The sequence below is a fragment of the Bufo gargarizans genome, chromosome 2 (genome assembly GCF_014858855.1).
Source record: "Bufo gargarizans isolate SCDJY-AF-19 chromosome 2, ASM1485885v1, whole genome shotgun sequence".
Taxonomy (NCBI): Eukaryota; Metazoa; Chordata; class Amphibia; order Anura; family Bufonidae; genus Bufo; species Bufo gargarizans.
In genome coordinates, this window is record NC_058081.1 from 59,776,491 (window position 1) to 59,792,434 (window position 15,944).

The 15,944-nt window shown below is 43.6% G+C and overlaps 1 protein-coding gene across 3 annotated transcripts in view; it reads right to left on the minus strand.

Moving 5' to 3' along the window:
* Positions 1-9,018: 9,018 nt before the first annotated feature.
* The window catches only part of RHOBTB2 (Rho related BTB domain containing 2), a 52,294-nt gene continuing 45,368 nt past the window's right edge, over positions 9,019-15,944 (minus strand). For all 3 annotated transcript variants that reach the window (XM_044279012.1, XM_044279013.1, XM_044279014.1), the window contains one exon: positions 9,019-15,043. In XM_044279012.1, the coding sequence (XP_044134947.1) occupies positions 14,838-15,043 (206 nt within the window). In that variant the 3' untranslated portion in view covers positions 9,019-14,837. The remainder of the gene's footprint in view (positions 15,044-15,944) is intronic.

Below are 15,944 nucleotides of genomic sequence, written 5' to 3' on the forward strand. Positions count from 1 at the left end.
AAAACAAAAACAAATCAGTGACCAATATAGCCACCTTTCTTTGCAAGGACACTCAAAAGCCTGCCATCCATGGATTCTGTCAGTGTTTTGATCTGTTCACCATCAACATTGCGTGCAGCAGCAACCACAGCCTCCCAGACACTGTTCAGAGAGGTGTACTGTTTTCCCTCCTTGTAAATCTCACATTTGATGATGGACCACAGGTTCTCAATGGGGTTCAGATCAGGTGAACAAGGAGGCCATGTCATTAGATTTTCTTCTTTTATACCCTTTCTTGCCAGCCACGTTGTGGAGTACTTGGACACGTGTGATGGAGCATTGTCCTGCATGAAAATCATGTTTTTCTTACCTTTCAGACTTCTTCCTGTACCACTGCTTGAAGAAGGTGTCTTCCAGAAACTGGCAGTAGGACTGGGAGTTGAGCTTGACTCCATCCTCAACCCAAAAAGGCCCCACAAGCTCATCTTTGATTATACCAGCCCAAACCAGTACTCCACCTCCACCTTGCTGGCGTCTGAGTCGGACTGGAGCTCTCTGCCCTTTACCAATCCAGCCATCTGGCCCATCAAGACTCACTCTCATTTCATCAGTCCATAAAACCTTAGAAAAATCAGTCTTGAGATATTTCTTGGCCCAGTCTTGACGTTTCAGCTTGTGTGTCTTGTTCAGTGGTGGTCGTCTTTCAGCCTTTCTTACCTTGGCCATGTCTCTGAGTATTGCACACCTTGTGCTTTTGGGCACTCCAGTGATGTTGCAGCTCTGAAATATGGCCAAACTGGTGGCAAGTGGCATCTTGGCAGCTGCACGCTTGACTTTTCTCAGTTCATGGGCAGTTATTTTGCGCCTTGGTTTTTCCACACGCTGACTATTTTGAATGAAACGCTTGATTGTTCGATGATCACGCTTCAGAAGCTTTGCAATTTTAAGAGTGCTGCATCCCTCTGCAAGATATCTCACTATTTTTGACTTTTCTGAGCCTGTCAAGTCCTTCTTTTGACCCATTTTGCCAAAAGAAAAGGAAGTTGCCTAATAATTATGCACACCTGATATAGGGTGTTGATGTCATTAGACCACACCCCTTCTCATTACAGAGATGCACATCACCTAATATGCTTAATTGGTAGTAGGCTTTTGAGCCTATACAGCTTGGAGTAAGACAACATGCATAAAGAGGATGATGTTGTCAAAATACTCATTTGCCTAATAATTCTGCACGTAGTGTATACAAGACATGATTAAAAGTAGAGACAAGAAACATCAGGAATAAAGTGCGGTGTTCACCTGAGGTGATCTAATAGCAGTATAAATACCGTCTGAGGGAATAGGATATAAAGTACTCGCATCCCTTAGTTACAAATTTACATATAGTCAACTGTGTTAGGTAGATGTATATCCAGCATTATACACTGCCTGTCCCCAAAAAAAGTCGCCACCTGGATTTAACTAAGCAAATAGTTCTGAGCCTCCTATTGGATAATTACTGCATAGGCGATTATCTTTCAGCTGGCAACAAATTATTAAACCCCAACTGGTGCAATGAGTTGCTTCTCATTTCTTAAACAACCATGTCGAAAGCCACATCTCTTGGTCGTGGAAAAGATGTTGGTCTGTCTGAGAAGGGTCAAATCATTGGCATGCATCAAGCAGAGAAAACATCTAAGGAGATTGCAGAAACTACTAAAATTGGGTGAAGAACTGTCCAACACATTATTAAAAACTGGAAGGATAGTGGGGACCCATCGTATTCGAGGAAAAAAATGTGGTGGGAAAAAGATCTTGAATGATCGTGATCGGCGATCACTTAAACGTTTGGTAAAATCAAATCGAAGAAAAACAACAGTAGAACTCAGGGCTATGTTTAATAGTGAAAGTAAGAGCATTTCCACACGCACAATGCGAAGGGAACTCAAGGGATTGGGACTGAACAGCTGTGTAGCCGTAAGAAAACCACTGATCAGTGAGACAAACCAGAAAAAAAGGCTTCAATTTGCTAGGGAAAATAAAGATTGGACTCTGGAGCAATGGAAGAAGGTGATGTGGTCTGATGAGTCCAGATTTTCCCTGCTCCAGAGTGATGGGCGCATCAGGGTAAGAAGAGAGGCAGATGAAGTGATGCACCCATCATGCCTAGTGCCTACTGTACAAGCCTGTGGGGGCAGTGCTATGATCTGGGGTTGCTGCAGTTGGTCAGGTCTAGGTTCAGCAACAGTATGTACTGTGAGGTCAGCGACTACCTGAACATACTGGATGACCAGGGTATTCCATCAATGGAATTTTTCTTCCCTGATGGCACGGGCATATTCCAAGATGACAATGCCAGGATTCATCGGGCTCAAATTGTGAAAGAGTGGTTCAGGGAGCAGGAGACATAATTTTCACACATGGATTGGCCACCACAGAGTCCAGACCTTAACCCCATTGAGAATCTTTGGGATGTGCTGGAGAAGGCTTTGCGCAGCAGTCAGACTCTACCATCATCAATGCAAGATCTTGGTGAAAAATTGATGCAACACTGGATGGAAATAAATCTTGTGACATTGCAGAAGCTTATCGAAACAATGCCACATCGAATGAGTCGAATGAGTGCCGTAATCAAAGCTTAAGGCGGTCCAACGAAATATTAGAGTGTGTGACCTTTTTTTTTTGGACAGGCAGTGTATATAACTTCACTATACACTTATTGACCAAAAGCTGATACCTCATCAATAGTATCAATAGGAATTAGTACATATCAATACCTAGATGCTAGTGCATCATGGAGGGGACAGCAATTCACATCCCCATATCAAAAAAATATATATACTGTATCAGCATATGGTCAAAAGGGCACTAAGTAAAAACTATCATAATGCTCTACCAAACAACATAAAGATATCCCTCATACTTAATGTAACATATAAAATATACCCAAAAAGGTGGGGAGATGACCACAGGAGAACTGCACGCTCGAACGCGTGTTTCGGCAACACCTTTATCTGAGGGTACAGCTCTTCTTGAAATGTGCTCCATTTCAACCCTTAGCCCATCAATCAATGTTCGCCAGTAGATTAACATAAGTATATATATGTGTACTGTATATGATGGTAATAATATATATGTTGCACCTGATAAACATGGCGACCTCCCCACATAAGATCAGACACGAGCACCTGATGGCCAGTCAGGTGATCGGCCGCCTAAGTTAGCACATTGTTAGCAAACCTACCCCACACCGTCATGCTGGAAATTAACTTCATCATGTGGAGGGCAGGTGAATGGACATCGCGAGACAGTAAAAGGAATGCTAAAGGAGAGATGAATACAGAGGTAGGGGTGGTACTTCCTTTCTGTGACAACTGGGGGTAAGGGGCAGAGGACAACAGAAGGGTGATGGGGACCTGTAATGACTACAGGGGGGATGACCCCCAACCCTCATATTTAGAATTTTTGAAGGGACAAACATTCAGAGGACAGATATCAGCCCTGATTCTTCTAGAAGCACACTCGATTGCCTCTGTTATGTCTGTCAATGTAAAATCTTAGAATCTGTTTAATCCAAAAATTGATCGCCTTCCCTCCAAGTTCTCCGTGACCCCAATGCTTTATCATTTATCCTGCACATTGTATGACTTCTATTAATGAAAAAGCCGGAAAGCAGCTTGTTATTTATAGCTCTGGAAGGCAGAACGTAGGAGAGCATGACTCATGGTCTGTGCCCTGAACGCTAAGAGAACAGGGACATCTAGGGACATAGGAGAGATTGTCAACTTGTTTATGTTGTATTGGTCTTCAGAAATCTGGTTCACCCTTTTGTGTCTGGACCATTTTTTGGAAAGTGATGCTAAAGTATTATCTCTATCTGTGGTGGAACCCTGCAGCTGACCACAATGCAGCGTACAATATGAAATATGCAAAACTAGAATGTTTTTTAGAAAGAGTTTGGCCCCAATGGTGAAGCTTTAGGAGGTCCAGTAGTGTAGAAGAAGCATGTGTCCTTGATGCCTATGGGGGCACAAAGGCCCTTCTCACTCATAAGAAGAAGACACCAGTATTATAGATAGTAGGGTGGGAACCCTGCTATGGATTTTGCATTGGGGCCTAGGAGATTCAAGTTATGACTTTGTCTGTCCTCAAGGAGGTACAGGATGAGGCACAGAATAAGCTTGTGGGATGTATAGTGGCCAGACAGAGTGGAGCACAGGAGGAAAGTGAAAAGGGTGTCAATACCTTAGAACAACAGTTACTGTTCTTCTACCCTATGGGATGTAGGATTCATGAGAGAAGAACCTTGTGTAATCATCTAATACCAGTCAGAGGGTATATATAGGCCTACCAGTGGTGTCAGGTCTTGTGCAAGTGTTTATGTGCAGGTTTCATAACTATAATATGATAGCATTCATGGGAGCTCGACTGACTTCCTGCAGGCCAGAACTGAGACACTAATAAACCTAGCAAATAACATTATTATAGCCTTTCATGAACATTGTGATATTTAGCATGGTACCCAGAAAGGTTCTAGTTTAGGCAAGATTAAAAAACAGGAAAAAGGGAACCCCTATCACGAAGTTTCCCTATGATGGTAGGTCCCAGTGTGTCAGGGTAGAGGAGGAGGAGGCAAAAAAGATAGGAGAGGGAAGTGAAAGGGTGGGTTTGGTAAGAATATGAAGAGAATGTGAAGAAGGCAGGCAGGAAGGAAAGTGGTCATTGAGGAGTCAATCTAACCTTGAGATTGTGAGATCAGTTAAAGGCTATGTTTACCTGCGCAGCCAATCAATTTTTTTGTCCCAATGCATCTTAAATGGTTTTATAAGATAAATAAATGAGTCTCTAGGGAGAAAGTGTTGTAAAATATAAAAACCATTACTAGTGACAACACTCCTGTGGTCCTTACTGGTGACTGTCAATGTTCCTGCAGCGGTGATGTGCCATATAGCAGACAGCTGCAGCCAATCACCGGCCCCAGCAGTCTTTAAATGAAAAATAAGTTTACCAATAGTCTTGATAAAAAATGTGTTGACATTTTGTGTCTACAGATTTCATAGATGTCGCTGTGGTAACAGCCAACAAACTAACGCGGTGTAGTCTTGGTCCCTTTAGTCTTATTGGTCATACATTTAGTAGGTAAGAAAGAATTAGGGGATAGACTCAGTGGAAGCTAGATCTTTGGCGCTTGGTAACCTCTGGTGATAGTGCAATGACCCAGTGGATCACTGCTAAAAAGTAAAATGGGATTTATTGCCTAAGCATTTGTATGGTAAACTGTTCTCTCTGTGAATCCTTAATGGTCAACAAATAGTTTTTTGTGCAGTTGCCTAGGTGATGGGCTGGTGCCACCCATTAGTTAGACAGTTCTTTGCTAAGCAGGCCTAGAGGAAGGACGTGTATGTGAGAGCTCCTGAAAGGAGCTATGATATGCCCTCAATGTCATATATTTGCAGGCCCCAGCTCTGGGACCCGCTATTGTCTCCAGACAGGAACCCCCAAAGTGAAGGATAGTACAATGCGCAAGTGTAGGCACCCTCCATTCACCACTATGGGAGATACGAAAAGAGACAAGCCCGTTGGATCATCGATTTCCATGTTTCCCATAGAAGTGAATGGAGGGGCAAACATACATGCGTGGTGCATCTAGCAATATGTAATCAAAGTCTGAAATGGGCCAAACCCTTTAAAGATACATCTTAAAAGGGGTTTTCCGGGAGTAGAATATTGGTGAATATCTGATTGGTGGGGAACCAACACCACCATGGACCAGCCTCCTCACAGAATACCATGCACAGTGCCATACATTGTATGGTGGCTGTACTTGGCATTGAATCTCAGATGCATTCGCTGTTTAGCCAACAGCACCCATTCTCAACTCCCCCATATATATACACTGAGCTCAGATGAGCATGTTTGGGTTTTCAACGGGGGAAAGAGCTGGTGACTAATCTAACGGGAACAGGAATACAAAAGTTTTGGTTGTTGAAATTCAACATGTCTGGTCCTTCTTTCCCAGGACATCATATGTCAGGGCAGATTTGGGAGCCCCCCATAGACATGAGATTAGACGACCCAGAATAATTGAATGTGTATGGGGATCTTAAGATATTTGTTGGTCAACTTTTGTTGAATCTTCCCACCAAAGATATCGGATTATCTGTCAGCCAACAACTCAAGTCTATGACCAGTTTTATGATAAACTACCATTGAATGACAAAGTTGTCTTGAACATTGCCTGAAGAAAATTCCAATCACTGTGCCACGCCTTGTCTGCAGGGCTTTTAGAAGGTGTTATTGTATGTCCTTTGGATACAGTCCCGCTTTTGGGGGCAATTACAGTCTTGTAATGTCTGCTCATACGTCATGCAGGTGTTACATGTACTGTGGGGACGATCACAGATTGGGGAATTTTAACTAAAACCGGAAGTTTTGAAGGACACAAACGTCTATAGAAATATAGAATGTGTCGGCAGATAAGAACCATTTGGCCCATCTAGTCTGCCCAATATACTGAATACAGGTCCTTCTCAAAAAATTAGCATATTGTGATAAAGTTCATTATTTTCTGTAATGTACTGATAAACATTAGACTTTCATATATTTTAGATTCATTACACACCAACTGAAGTAGTTCAAGCCTTTTATTGTTTTAATATTGATGATTTTGGCATACAGCTCATGAAAACCCAAAATTCCTATCTAAAAAAATTAGCATATCATGAAAAGGTTCTCTAAACGAGCTATTAACCTAATCATCTGAATCAACTAATTAACTCTAAACACCTGCAAAAGATTCCTGAGGCTTTTAAAAACTCCCAGCCTGGTTCATTACTCAAAACCGCAATCATGGGTAAGACTGCCGACCTGACTGCTGTCCAGAAGGCCATCATTGACACCCTCAAGCAAGAGGGTAAGACACAGAAAGACATTTCTGAACGAATAGGCTGTTCCCAGAGTGCTGTATCAAGGCACCTCAGTGGGAAGTCTGTGGGAAGGAGAAAGTGTGGCAGAAAACGCTGCACAACGAGAAGAGGTGACCGGACCCTGAGGAAGATTGTGGAGAAGGACCGATTCCAGACCTTGGGGGACCTGCGGAAGCAGTGGACTGAGTCTGGAGTAGAAACATCCAGAGCCACCGTGTACAGGCGTGTGCAGAAAATGGGCTACAGGTGCCGCATTCCCCAGGTCAAGCCACTTTTGAACCAGAAACAGCAGCAGAAGCACCTGACCTGGGCTACAGAGAAGCAGCACTGGACTGTTGCTCAGTGGTCCAAAGTACTTTTTTCGGATGAAAGCTAATTTTGCATGTCATTCGGAAATCAAGGTGCCAGAGTCTGGAGGAAGACTGGGAAGAGGGAAATGCCAAAATGCCTGAAGTCCAGTGTCAAGTACCCACAGTCAGTGATGGTCTGGGGTGCAATGTCAGCTGCTGGTGTTGGTCCACTGTGTTTTATCAAGGCAGGGTCAATGCAGCTAGCTATCAGGAGATTTTGGAGCACTTCATGCTTCCATCTGCTGAAAAGCTTTATGGAGATGAAGATGTCATTTTTCAGCACGATCTGGCACCTGCTCACAGTGCCAAAACCACTGGTAAATGGTTTACTGACCATGGTATTACTGTGCTCAATTGGCCTGCCCACTCTCCTGACCTGAACCCCATAGAGAATCTGTTGGATATTGGGAAGAGAAAGTTGAGAGACTCAAGACCCAACACTCTGGATGAGCTTAAGGCCGCTATGGAAGCATCCTGGGCCTCCATAACACCTCAGCAGTGCCACAGGCTGATTGCCTCCATGCCACGCCGCATTGAAGCAGTCATTTCTGCAAAAGGATTCCCGACCAAGTATTGAGGGCATAACTGAACATAATTATTTGAAGGTTGACTTTTTTTGTATTAAAAACACTTTTCTTTTATTGGTCGGATGAAATATGCTAATTTTTTGAGATAGGAAATTTGGGTTTTCATGAGCTGTATGCCAAAATCATCAATATTAAAACAATAAAAGGCTTGAACTACTTCAGTTGTGTGTAATGAATCTAAAATATATGAAAGTCTAATGTTTATCAGTACATTACAGAAAATAATGAACTTTATCACAATATGCTAATTTTTTTAGAAGGACCTGTACTATGGATAGCCCCTGGCCCTATCTTATATGAAGGGTGGCCTTATGCCTATCCCATGCATGCTTAAACTCCTTCACTGTATTTGCAGCTGCCACTTCTGCAGGAAGGCTATACCATGCATCCACTACTCTCTCAGTATTATTCAGATATTATTTTTAAACCTTTGCCCCTCTAATTTAAAACTATGTCCTCTTGTAGCAGTTTTTCTTCTTTTAAATATTCTCACCTCTTTTATGTTGATTCCCTTTATGTATTTAAAAGTTTCTATCATATCCCCTCTGTGCAGAACCAGGAAAGGTCACTGCCCTTTGTACATGTACAAACAATTTTTTTTTTCTTAAAGAGGACCTGGCACCACTCCGGACATGCCGGTTTTAATAGCTACATGCATTTCCCAAGGATCAGGAATGTTGGATTTTAACATGCTCAGTCCTTTGTTTCTCCAGCAGATATACAGTGGCATATGTACCAGTTCTGGAACATCTATTCTTATGGCTCTATGTTGTGCCATTCCCTTATTATTTAAACTAGAAGTTATGAATGAATTACTAGCAGTCTGCAGTAAGGGTACAGAGGGGTGGTAACCAGTTGGGGGTGTGTCTCTGCACAGTCTCACTCTGTCCAATCAGTGCGGCCATTGTCAGACTGTGCAGGTACACCCCCCCCAACTGGTCAACACCCCTGTGTACCCTTACTGCAGACTGCTAGCAATTCATTCATAACTTCTAGAAGGAAAGGCACAACATAGAATAAGAATAGATGCTCTAGAATTGTTATTACATGGAGAATGCATTTGGCTATTAAAACGGGCGTGTCAGGAGAGGAGAGAGGTCCTCTTTAATGCACCCAATAGATCCATTTACCTGTATAGAAGGCGACAGGGCTCACAATACAGAAGACTGCATGAAACAAAGATGTACAAACCACAGAGTTTGACCTTTTTATTATAAAACAGGAAACATGAATTGTCAGTAAACATAATAATCAGTCCATTCAGGTAAAATTATACAGGGGGCTTTTTATAGAAGCCCCCCCTCGGGAAATAGCAGCCATAGACCCAAGGGGAGGTATATAATCTGTAGTACCTACACAATCGTGCACACTGGTCAATGTATACACATCCACAATGTCCATTGATACATACCGATAGTGCTTGACCGATAACTTCAATCTGTCTACACAACTGAATACAGTCATGGTCTATGCTACAAATGTAATAAAAAAGGACCATGTACAGTACACAGTTATCTGATAGCTCCTCTTCTCATATATCCCCATGACAACACTCTAATGTTGTATGGATCACTTAAAGGGGTATTCCAGTTTTTATTTATTTATATGTTTATATAATAGGGAAATCAGACAATTAACTTTCTTATATCAGGCACTTCACCCCTATATATAGTAGAATGGTAAGACCCATGTATCAATCCAGTGTAATGTATCCATGGCCTAACTGAAACATAGCATCAGTCATGTGACACCCCATTCACATGAAGTAAGCAACAGTGCAGGGGCGTTGCTAGGGTCTCAAAAGATCTGCAGACCAAGCCCCAATGAATATAGCCCAGTTCTCTCAGTCACCACCCCCTCCCCATGGCTGCCTGTCTCTAGGTGATGTTGTAAAGTGGCTGCCTGTCTCTAGGTGATGTTGGCATTTTAATAAATTTGTGTAAAAAAACATACACAGATCTGCTTCTATATAGACTCTGAAAGTCATGAGATGCTGCTGCAGGTAGTGATACTGTATATGTTCTGCTCTCTAATATACTACTATTCACCTGTTATATACCTGAACAATTAACTGAAAGCCAGGTCACATGATACTGGTGGGGGTCACATGATACTGGTGGGGGGTCACATGACTGACGCCATGTTTAGTCCTATCCAGCTTTCCTATGGAAACATTTTTCAGGACTAGAATAGGCCGTACCATATTTTTTTCTTTAGGGGGAGGCCGTGATGTTGATATAATAAAAGTCTGTGAGCAAAAATATATTACAAAATTGTTCAACATCCTATTCTCTAAATAAATAAAATGTAACCATTAAAACCAGAATACCTCTTTAAAGAGGAACTGTCACCTCTCTTGACATGTCTATTTTAGTGGCTACTCGCATCACCCATGTAAATAATTCTGGAACATCTATTCTTTACGACTCTATGTTCTGCCATTCCTCTATAATTATACTAGAAGTTTATGAATAAATTACCAACTGGGTATTACCATCTGGGGGGGGGTCCCTGCACAGTGTGACATTATCCAATCAGTGCTGCCATTGTCAGACCGGGCAAGGACACACCTCCAATTGGTAACACCCATAGACCTTTAGTGCAGACTGCTGGCAATTAATACCTAAACTTCTAGTAGTAATAATAGAAGAAAGGCACAAGACAGAGTTCTAAAAAAAATATTCCATAATTATTATTACAGTGGAGATGCAAGTAGTTACTAAAAAAGAAAATATATGTCAGTAGAGGTGAGGGTTCCTCTTCAACTGCTCTCTGATGTCTACTGACAGAAGAAACAAGGATCAGGCATGTTGGATTTTAACATGCTCAGTCCTTTCTTTCTCCAGGCGATATGTGGCGGCATATGTACCTGGTGGGAGCTTTCCCCCTCTCTCTATGCCAGAAAATGTGCACGTTTGGTCCGTCCTGTCCATGGTGAAGTCAGAGGAGGTGGCTGATAGCTGACCAAGCCACCTTATGCTTATAGCGGGCTTAAAGGGGGCGTCCGAGTTATAAGACGACTCCCCCCAGTACCCTCTAAATGTAATAAATCATCTTTATGATATATCTTTCAATCTGTTGTGAGAAGATGATACTGTACAGTGTGATATTGGGCCATTGGGCCATGCAGCCTGTCAGTATGCAGCCTGTCAGTATGCAGCCTGTCAGTATGCAGCCTGTCAGTATGTAGCCTGTCAGTATGTAGCCTGTCAGTATGCAGCCACCACGTATACGCTTCTGTGATTCACACACATATCCATATATACATATTTACACTGCTATGCACCTATGAGGGGAGTGCACAACACCCTGTATGTCTCAGAGGTTAGGTACGCAAGATATATATGAGCAATTTATGTCCACAGTCAGGATGAGGAACATGCTGCACCCCACTAAAATCCCAATCTGGCATCCGTAGTGAATATACCAGGAGTGAAATATCTCACTAAAGCATGGAGTATAATTAAAATGGGAACTAATAGTCTCCTACTGTATGTGACGGACTGGTCGGTAAAAGAAAGCTCCAGTTAGACACTACCATAACCTAATACTACATGTACTACTTTGACCATGGTTCTCATTATAGCTATAGAGGGGTAATTGGGCTCATTCATACCTCCATTGGATCCTCTGCTAGGTTTTTCGAGCCATCGACTGTTGATCACTGGTATGAAAAATCGTAGTGTGTAAGGCACTGTTCACACTAACTTTAGTTGGGTCTGTCAGGGTTCCTGTATGTTTGAGATTAAGAATAGCTCAGTCTGCAGCACCATTAAAACACTGGAACTCCACATAATCCCCATTAAGGTCAAAGGGGTCTGTCTATTTCAAAATGGATCGAACGCAGCTTTTTTGTAAATGGAAGCCATGGCGCTATACTGACCTTAAAGGGGTTTTGGGGATTTAATATTGATGGCGTATCCTCCTAACACCCCGCCGATCAGCTGTTACCTTATACAGTAGCTCTGGCGCCAGAGCTACACAGCTCCATCCGTTTTGTAGTGGACAGAGCTGGTTACTGCAGCATTGCTCCTATGCATGTGAACGGGAGCAGCACTGCAGTACCTCGCTCCGTCCACAACACAACTGATGGAGCTGTGTAGCTCTGGCACCACTGATCGGAGGGAGTGCAGATCAGATAGTGATGGCCTATCTAATGTAAAAATCCGGAAAACCCCTTTAATAGAATGACAGTTCACTTTGGTACTATTAAGGCATAGATCAGGACTACACAGCAAAGGGTGTCAAAACCAAAAGTTAACTTATACAGACAGCCCCTATACAGACAGCCCAGTGGAGGACTGGTAGGTAGGGATGGGAAAACTCCCCCAAGTTCATCCTATGAAGACCCCACTGAATTAAAAGGCCACCCTTTCCAAGGCATAACCCTAATGGATACCCTAAAGCAGTGATGGCGAACCTTTTAGAGGCCGAGTGCCCGAACAGCAACCCAAAACCCACTAATTTATCTCAAAGTGCCAACAAAGCAATTTAACATAAATGCTAAAAAGAATACCGGCCACGTTAAGCAGTGGGGGCGTGGGTTAACACGAGCCCCAGTAAAATGAATGCCCCCTAGTATTAAAATCTTGATCGCCCCGCTCTGAACACTCGCTGCTCATTACATGCACAGGACAAGACCTGCACTCCAGAGTGATGACGCTTTGCAGGTCTTGCTGCTTCCAGTCAATGCTGCGAAACGTCATCACGATGGAGTGCAAGTCCTGTCCTGCGCATCAAGTGAGCAGAGTGTTCCCCGTGGTGCGAGCAGAAGAGGGGGGCCAAAAGGCTGCACTAATGAGCCCTCCACAATGGAAGCACAAAGTAGTGATAGTGCACAGATGGCAACCCTACGCACGACAGAGCCGCGTCCCCACAGAGGGCTTTGAGTGACCACTCTGGCATGTGTGCCATAGGTTCGCCACCATTGGCCTAAAGTACCAGGAGCTGGTTTGAAAATTATTTGTGGGACAACCCCTTTAATAGTTTATCCATCAGTATCAGGGCATCGCACAAGGTATATGACATGCCGTATGGAGTAGGGTGAAGCCTTCTTGGGTACACAAGAATGGTACCATCCCGACCTATGACTCCTCTGGACACAATTGAACTTTGTGAACATTACTTTTAGGGCTCATGCACACAAACACAGACGCAATTAATGGAACGGGAGGCCCATTATAGAAATTCCTATTCATGTCTGCCAAACGGACAAGAATAGGACATGATCTATAATTTTTGCGGGGCCATGAAACGGAGCAACGGATGCAGACAGCACACACAGTGCTGTCCGCATCTTTTGCGGCCCCATTGAAGCGAATTGGTCCGCATCCGATCTGCAAAAAATGCGGCTTGAATGCGGAACCAAACCGAGTTTGTGTGAATGCGTCCTTTCTCTTTGATCATTTCAGATGCACTTATGGTTCTGTTCTGGTGTGGTGGGGTACACAGTATAAGTGTCATCTCCTCAATGGGCCGCATTTATAGACTTCTAGCTAACTTCATTCTATTTGAGTAGTTATGTTTTAGTTTTGACCCGCTTTTCTGTGTTTTTACTCTTTGAGGTGTTATGACCCATGATTTGGGGCACTGCTGTGATCCATGTAGGAGGATTCCCACAACTAACACCTCAATTTGTCATCTCTGCTCCAAAAATGCACCGTGTAAGGCCACCTTATGAATGACGTCAGGCAGCATTCTTCCTGAGAGTAGACTCTTACCACGTGGTCAATCTCATTTATGTATTCTACAGTGAATACTCCCACATGATCAGGAGAACAGACAGAACTGTTCCTGGATGGTTGTGTATCTCCAGGGATGGACTGGTCCTGAAAAAAACCTAAAAGTGGCCCATCCAAATTTACAGAAGGTGGGGCAATACCATCTGCAGTGCATGGCACAGGCTTCTTCTAGCTGGTGTCGTCTGTTCTTTATAGGCATATCTAGTGAAGTGAGGGTGAACAGTGGGGCAGAAACCATGGGCTCCTGTGCCCGTTGTAGTTTTTAACTGTATCACTGTCTTGATCATGGTGATACAGTTGTATCGAGGAGGGTACCTGATACTCCCATCGTTAATTAATGCTGAGAATGTCAGATCGTTACGTACTTGGTGGCTTCAGGAGGGCTTAGGTGGCTCTCTAGGTATAGGTCCACCACAAAATTTCCCTGTAAGGTCTATAGCCAGTCTGCCCCTCCGCATCACGTATGTGTGGCTGTTTACGGTAGCATGTCTGTCACCAATGGACTGTAGACGTCTGGTCTGCCATAAAGCAGCCTGTATGAGAATTTATATACTGTATATAGTCAGAATTGTTCCATATTTCAACAACAACCCCTTCCTTACCACCCGATTAGTTCATATGAACATTCTTGAGGGGAGATCAACCACTTGGGACCCCCCTCTATGAGCCAGAACATAGAGCCAGACTGTACAAGTGTCTTGCATTCTGGTGGGCTTGAGTTGTCCATCTGAACGGCTACCATGTACTCTACATTTCACCTGCAGAAGTTGCTGCGAAGGAAATGCTTAGCTGACCATGGCTTCCTCCACCGTTTAGCAGGGGGTGCTGACCACCCCTTTAAAGAGAACGACTCCCATAATAACATTATATCCGAGAATGGACATTGAACAGTGCCCCAACATCTGAACTGGATGACAAATGTTCATCACTTTAATGATACCAGATGTCAATACAAGATAGAACTGGTGACCCTAACCCCAACCAGTGATAGCGTAAGGAGATTTCCACATATCAAAGGATTCTCTGCACATTGGTAAAAAGGTTCCTGGGAAAATTTTCGGCGGTTGCATTGCTGAGGCGGTTTTTACCTATAGACATTGGCTTATTGTGCCGACATCTAGATCTGATTTGTCATTTCATACAGTCCAGTAGACAGCAGGTAAAACGGTAGAGCACATTCACTCACACAAACACAAGACATACTAACACTTTTGTATCTTTGCATGCACTCATAGCTGCCGGAGGGAGGTTACGCACATGTAGTCCCATGTCTCAGCCCACTGCAGAGGATGGGGTTGTAGAAGGCGCAGGAGAACCGGCCCTGGAGCTATTCCAGAACAACCAGCGTCTCTTGGGCTGTCTCTTCTGGTGCAGGGCTGTCTCTTTCTCACGTTCCCTCTGTGCTCTCTGGAAATGGTCTTCTTCTTTCAGGTACCAGACAGGGGGCCAGCGCTGCGCCTCCAGGGTCTGCTGATTCTCTGTAGGATATAACCGCTTCATAGTCACTATATACAGCAAGTTTATATATGGCTGTATCTAACACTGCTTACCCCATCCATTCCTCATTCTGTGTCTCCCCTCAATGTAGGGAGACTGTACTTCATCTTCTTCTTGGGGTAGGTGGTCAGATACTACCTGTGTACATACAGTATTTCACTTTTTTGCTCTAGAAAAGTACTGCCACTTCTTGACTTGGAGACCTGTATCTGCATTTAATGAGAATGTCCTAAAACTTGTCACAAGAGAAAATTTGCCCAAGCCAGACATTATCTAGGGGGGGATCAGCCGACAATCCTATGTGTATGGGGATTTAAAGACACACAATCCTTTGTTCACACAGGAGATAAGCCCCTGTCAGAGGTTTTAGGCAGCAGCTTATTTTCCTTAGGCCATGGAAATAATCAGTAGAACTCTCTCCCAGTGGATATGGCCCCCGCAATACTGCTCCTCTGTATTGCAGATGTCGCTGGAGTGTTTGTTATTTTGTCGGTCTCACATCATCAGCTTCTTCTGGCCATCCTCACCTCTTGCCTGCTAGTCCCTGAGCCCTTAAGGCGTGCACTCTCCCTTTCTTTGAAAACCATTGTCTCTTATCCAGCCTGTTCTAACCTTTGCCTGTTCACTGTATTGATTCTGTGCCACTTGCCCTGACCTATTGCCTGTTTACCGGACTGTATGAACTTTGCCTGCTTTGACCTCGGTTTGTCTACCGACTTCCCCTTTGGCGCCATTGTCTCTTATCCAGCCTGTCAGCTGTCACTAAACAGAGTCTACTTCCAACAGGTGGCGGCCTGGTGGTTCCCCTGCAGTGAAGTCCAGATCCCTTCACAGGGGTGGAAACTAGGGGTCCACTTAGATAACGGGTCCACTTAGATAACG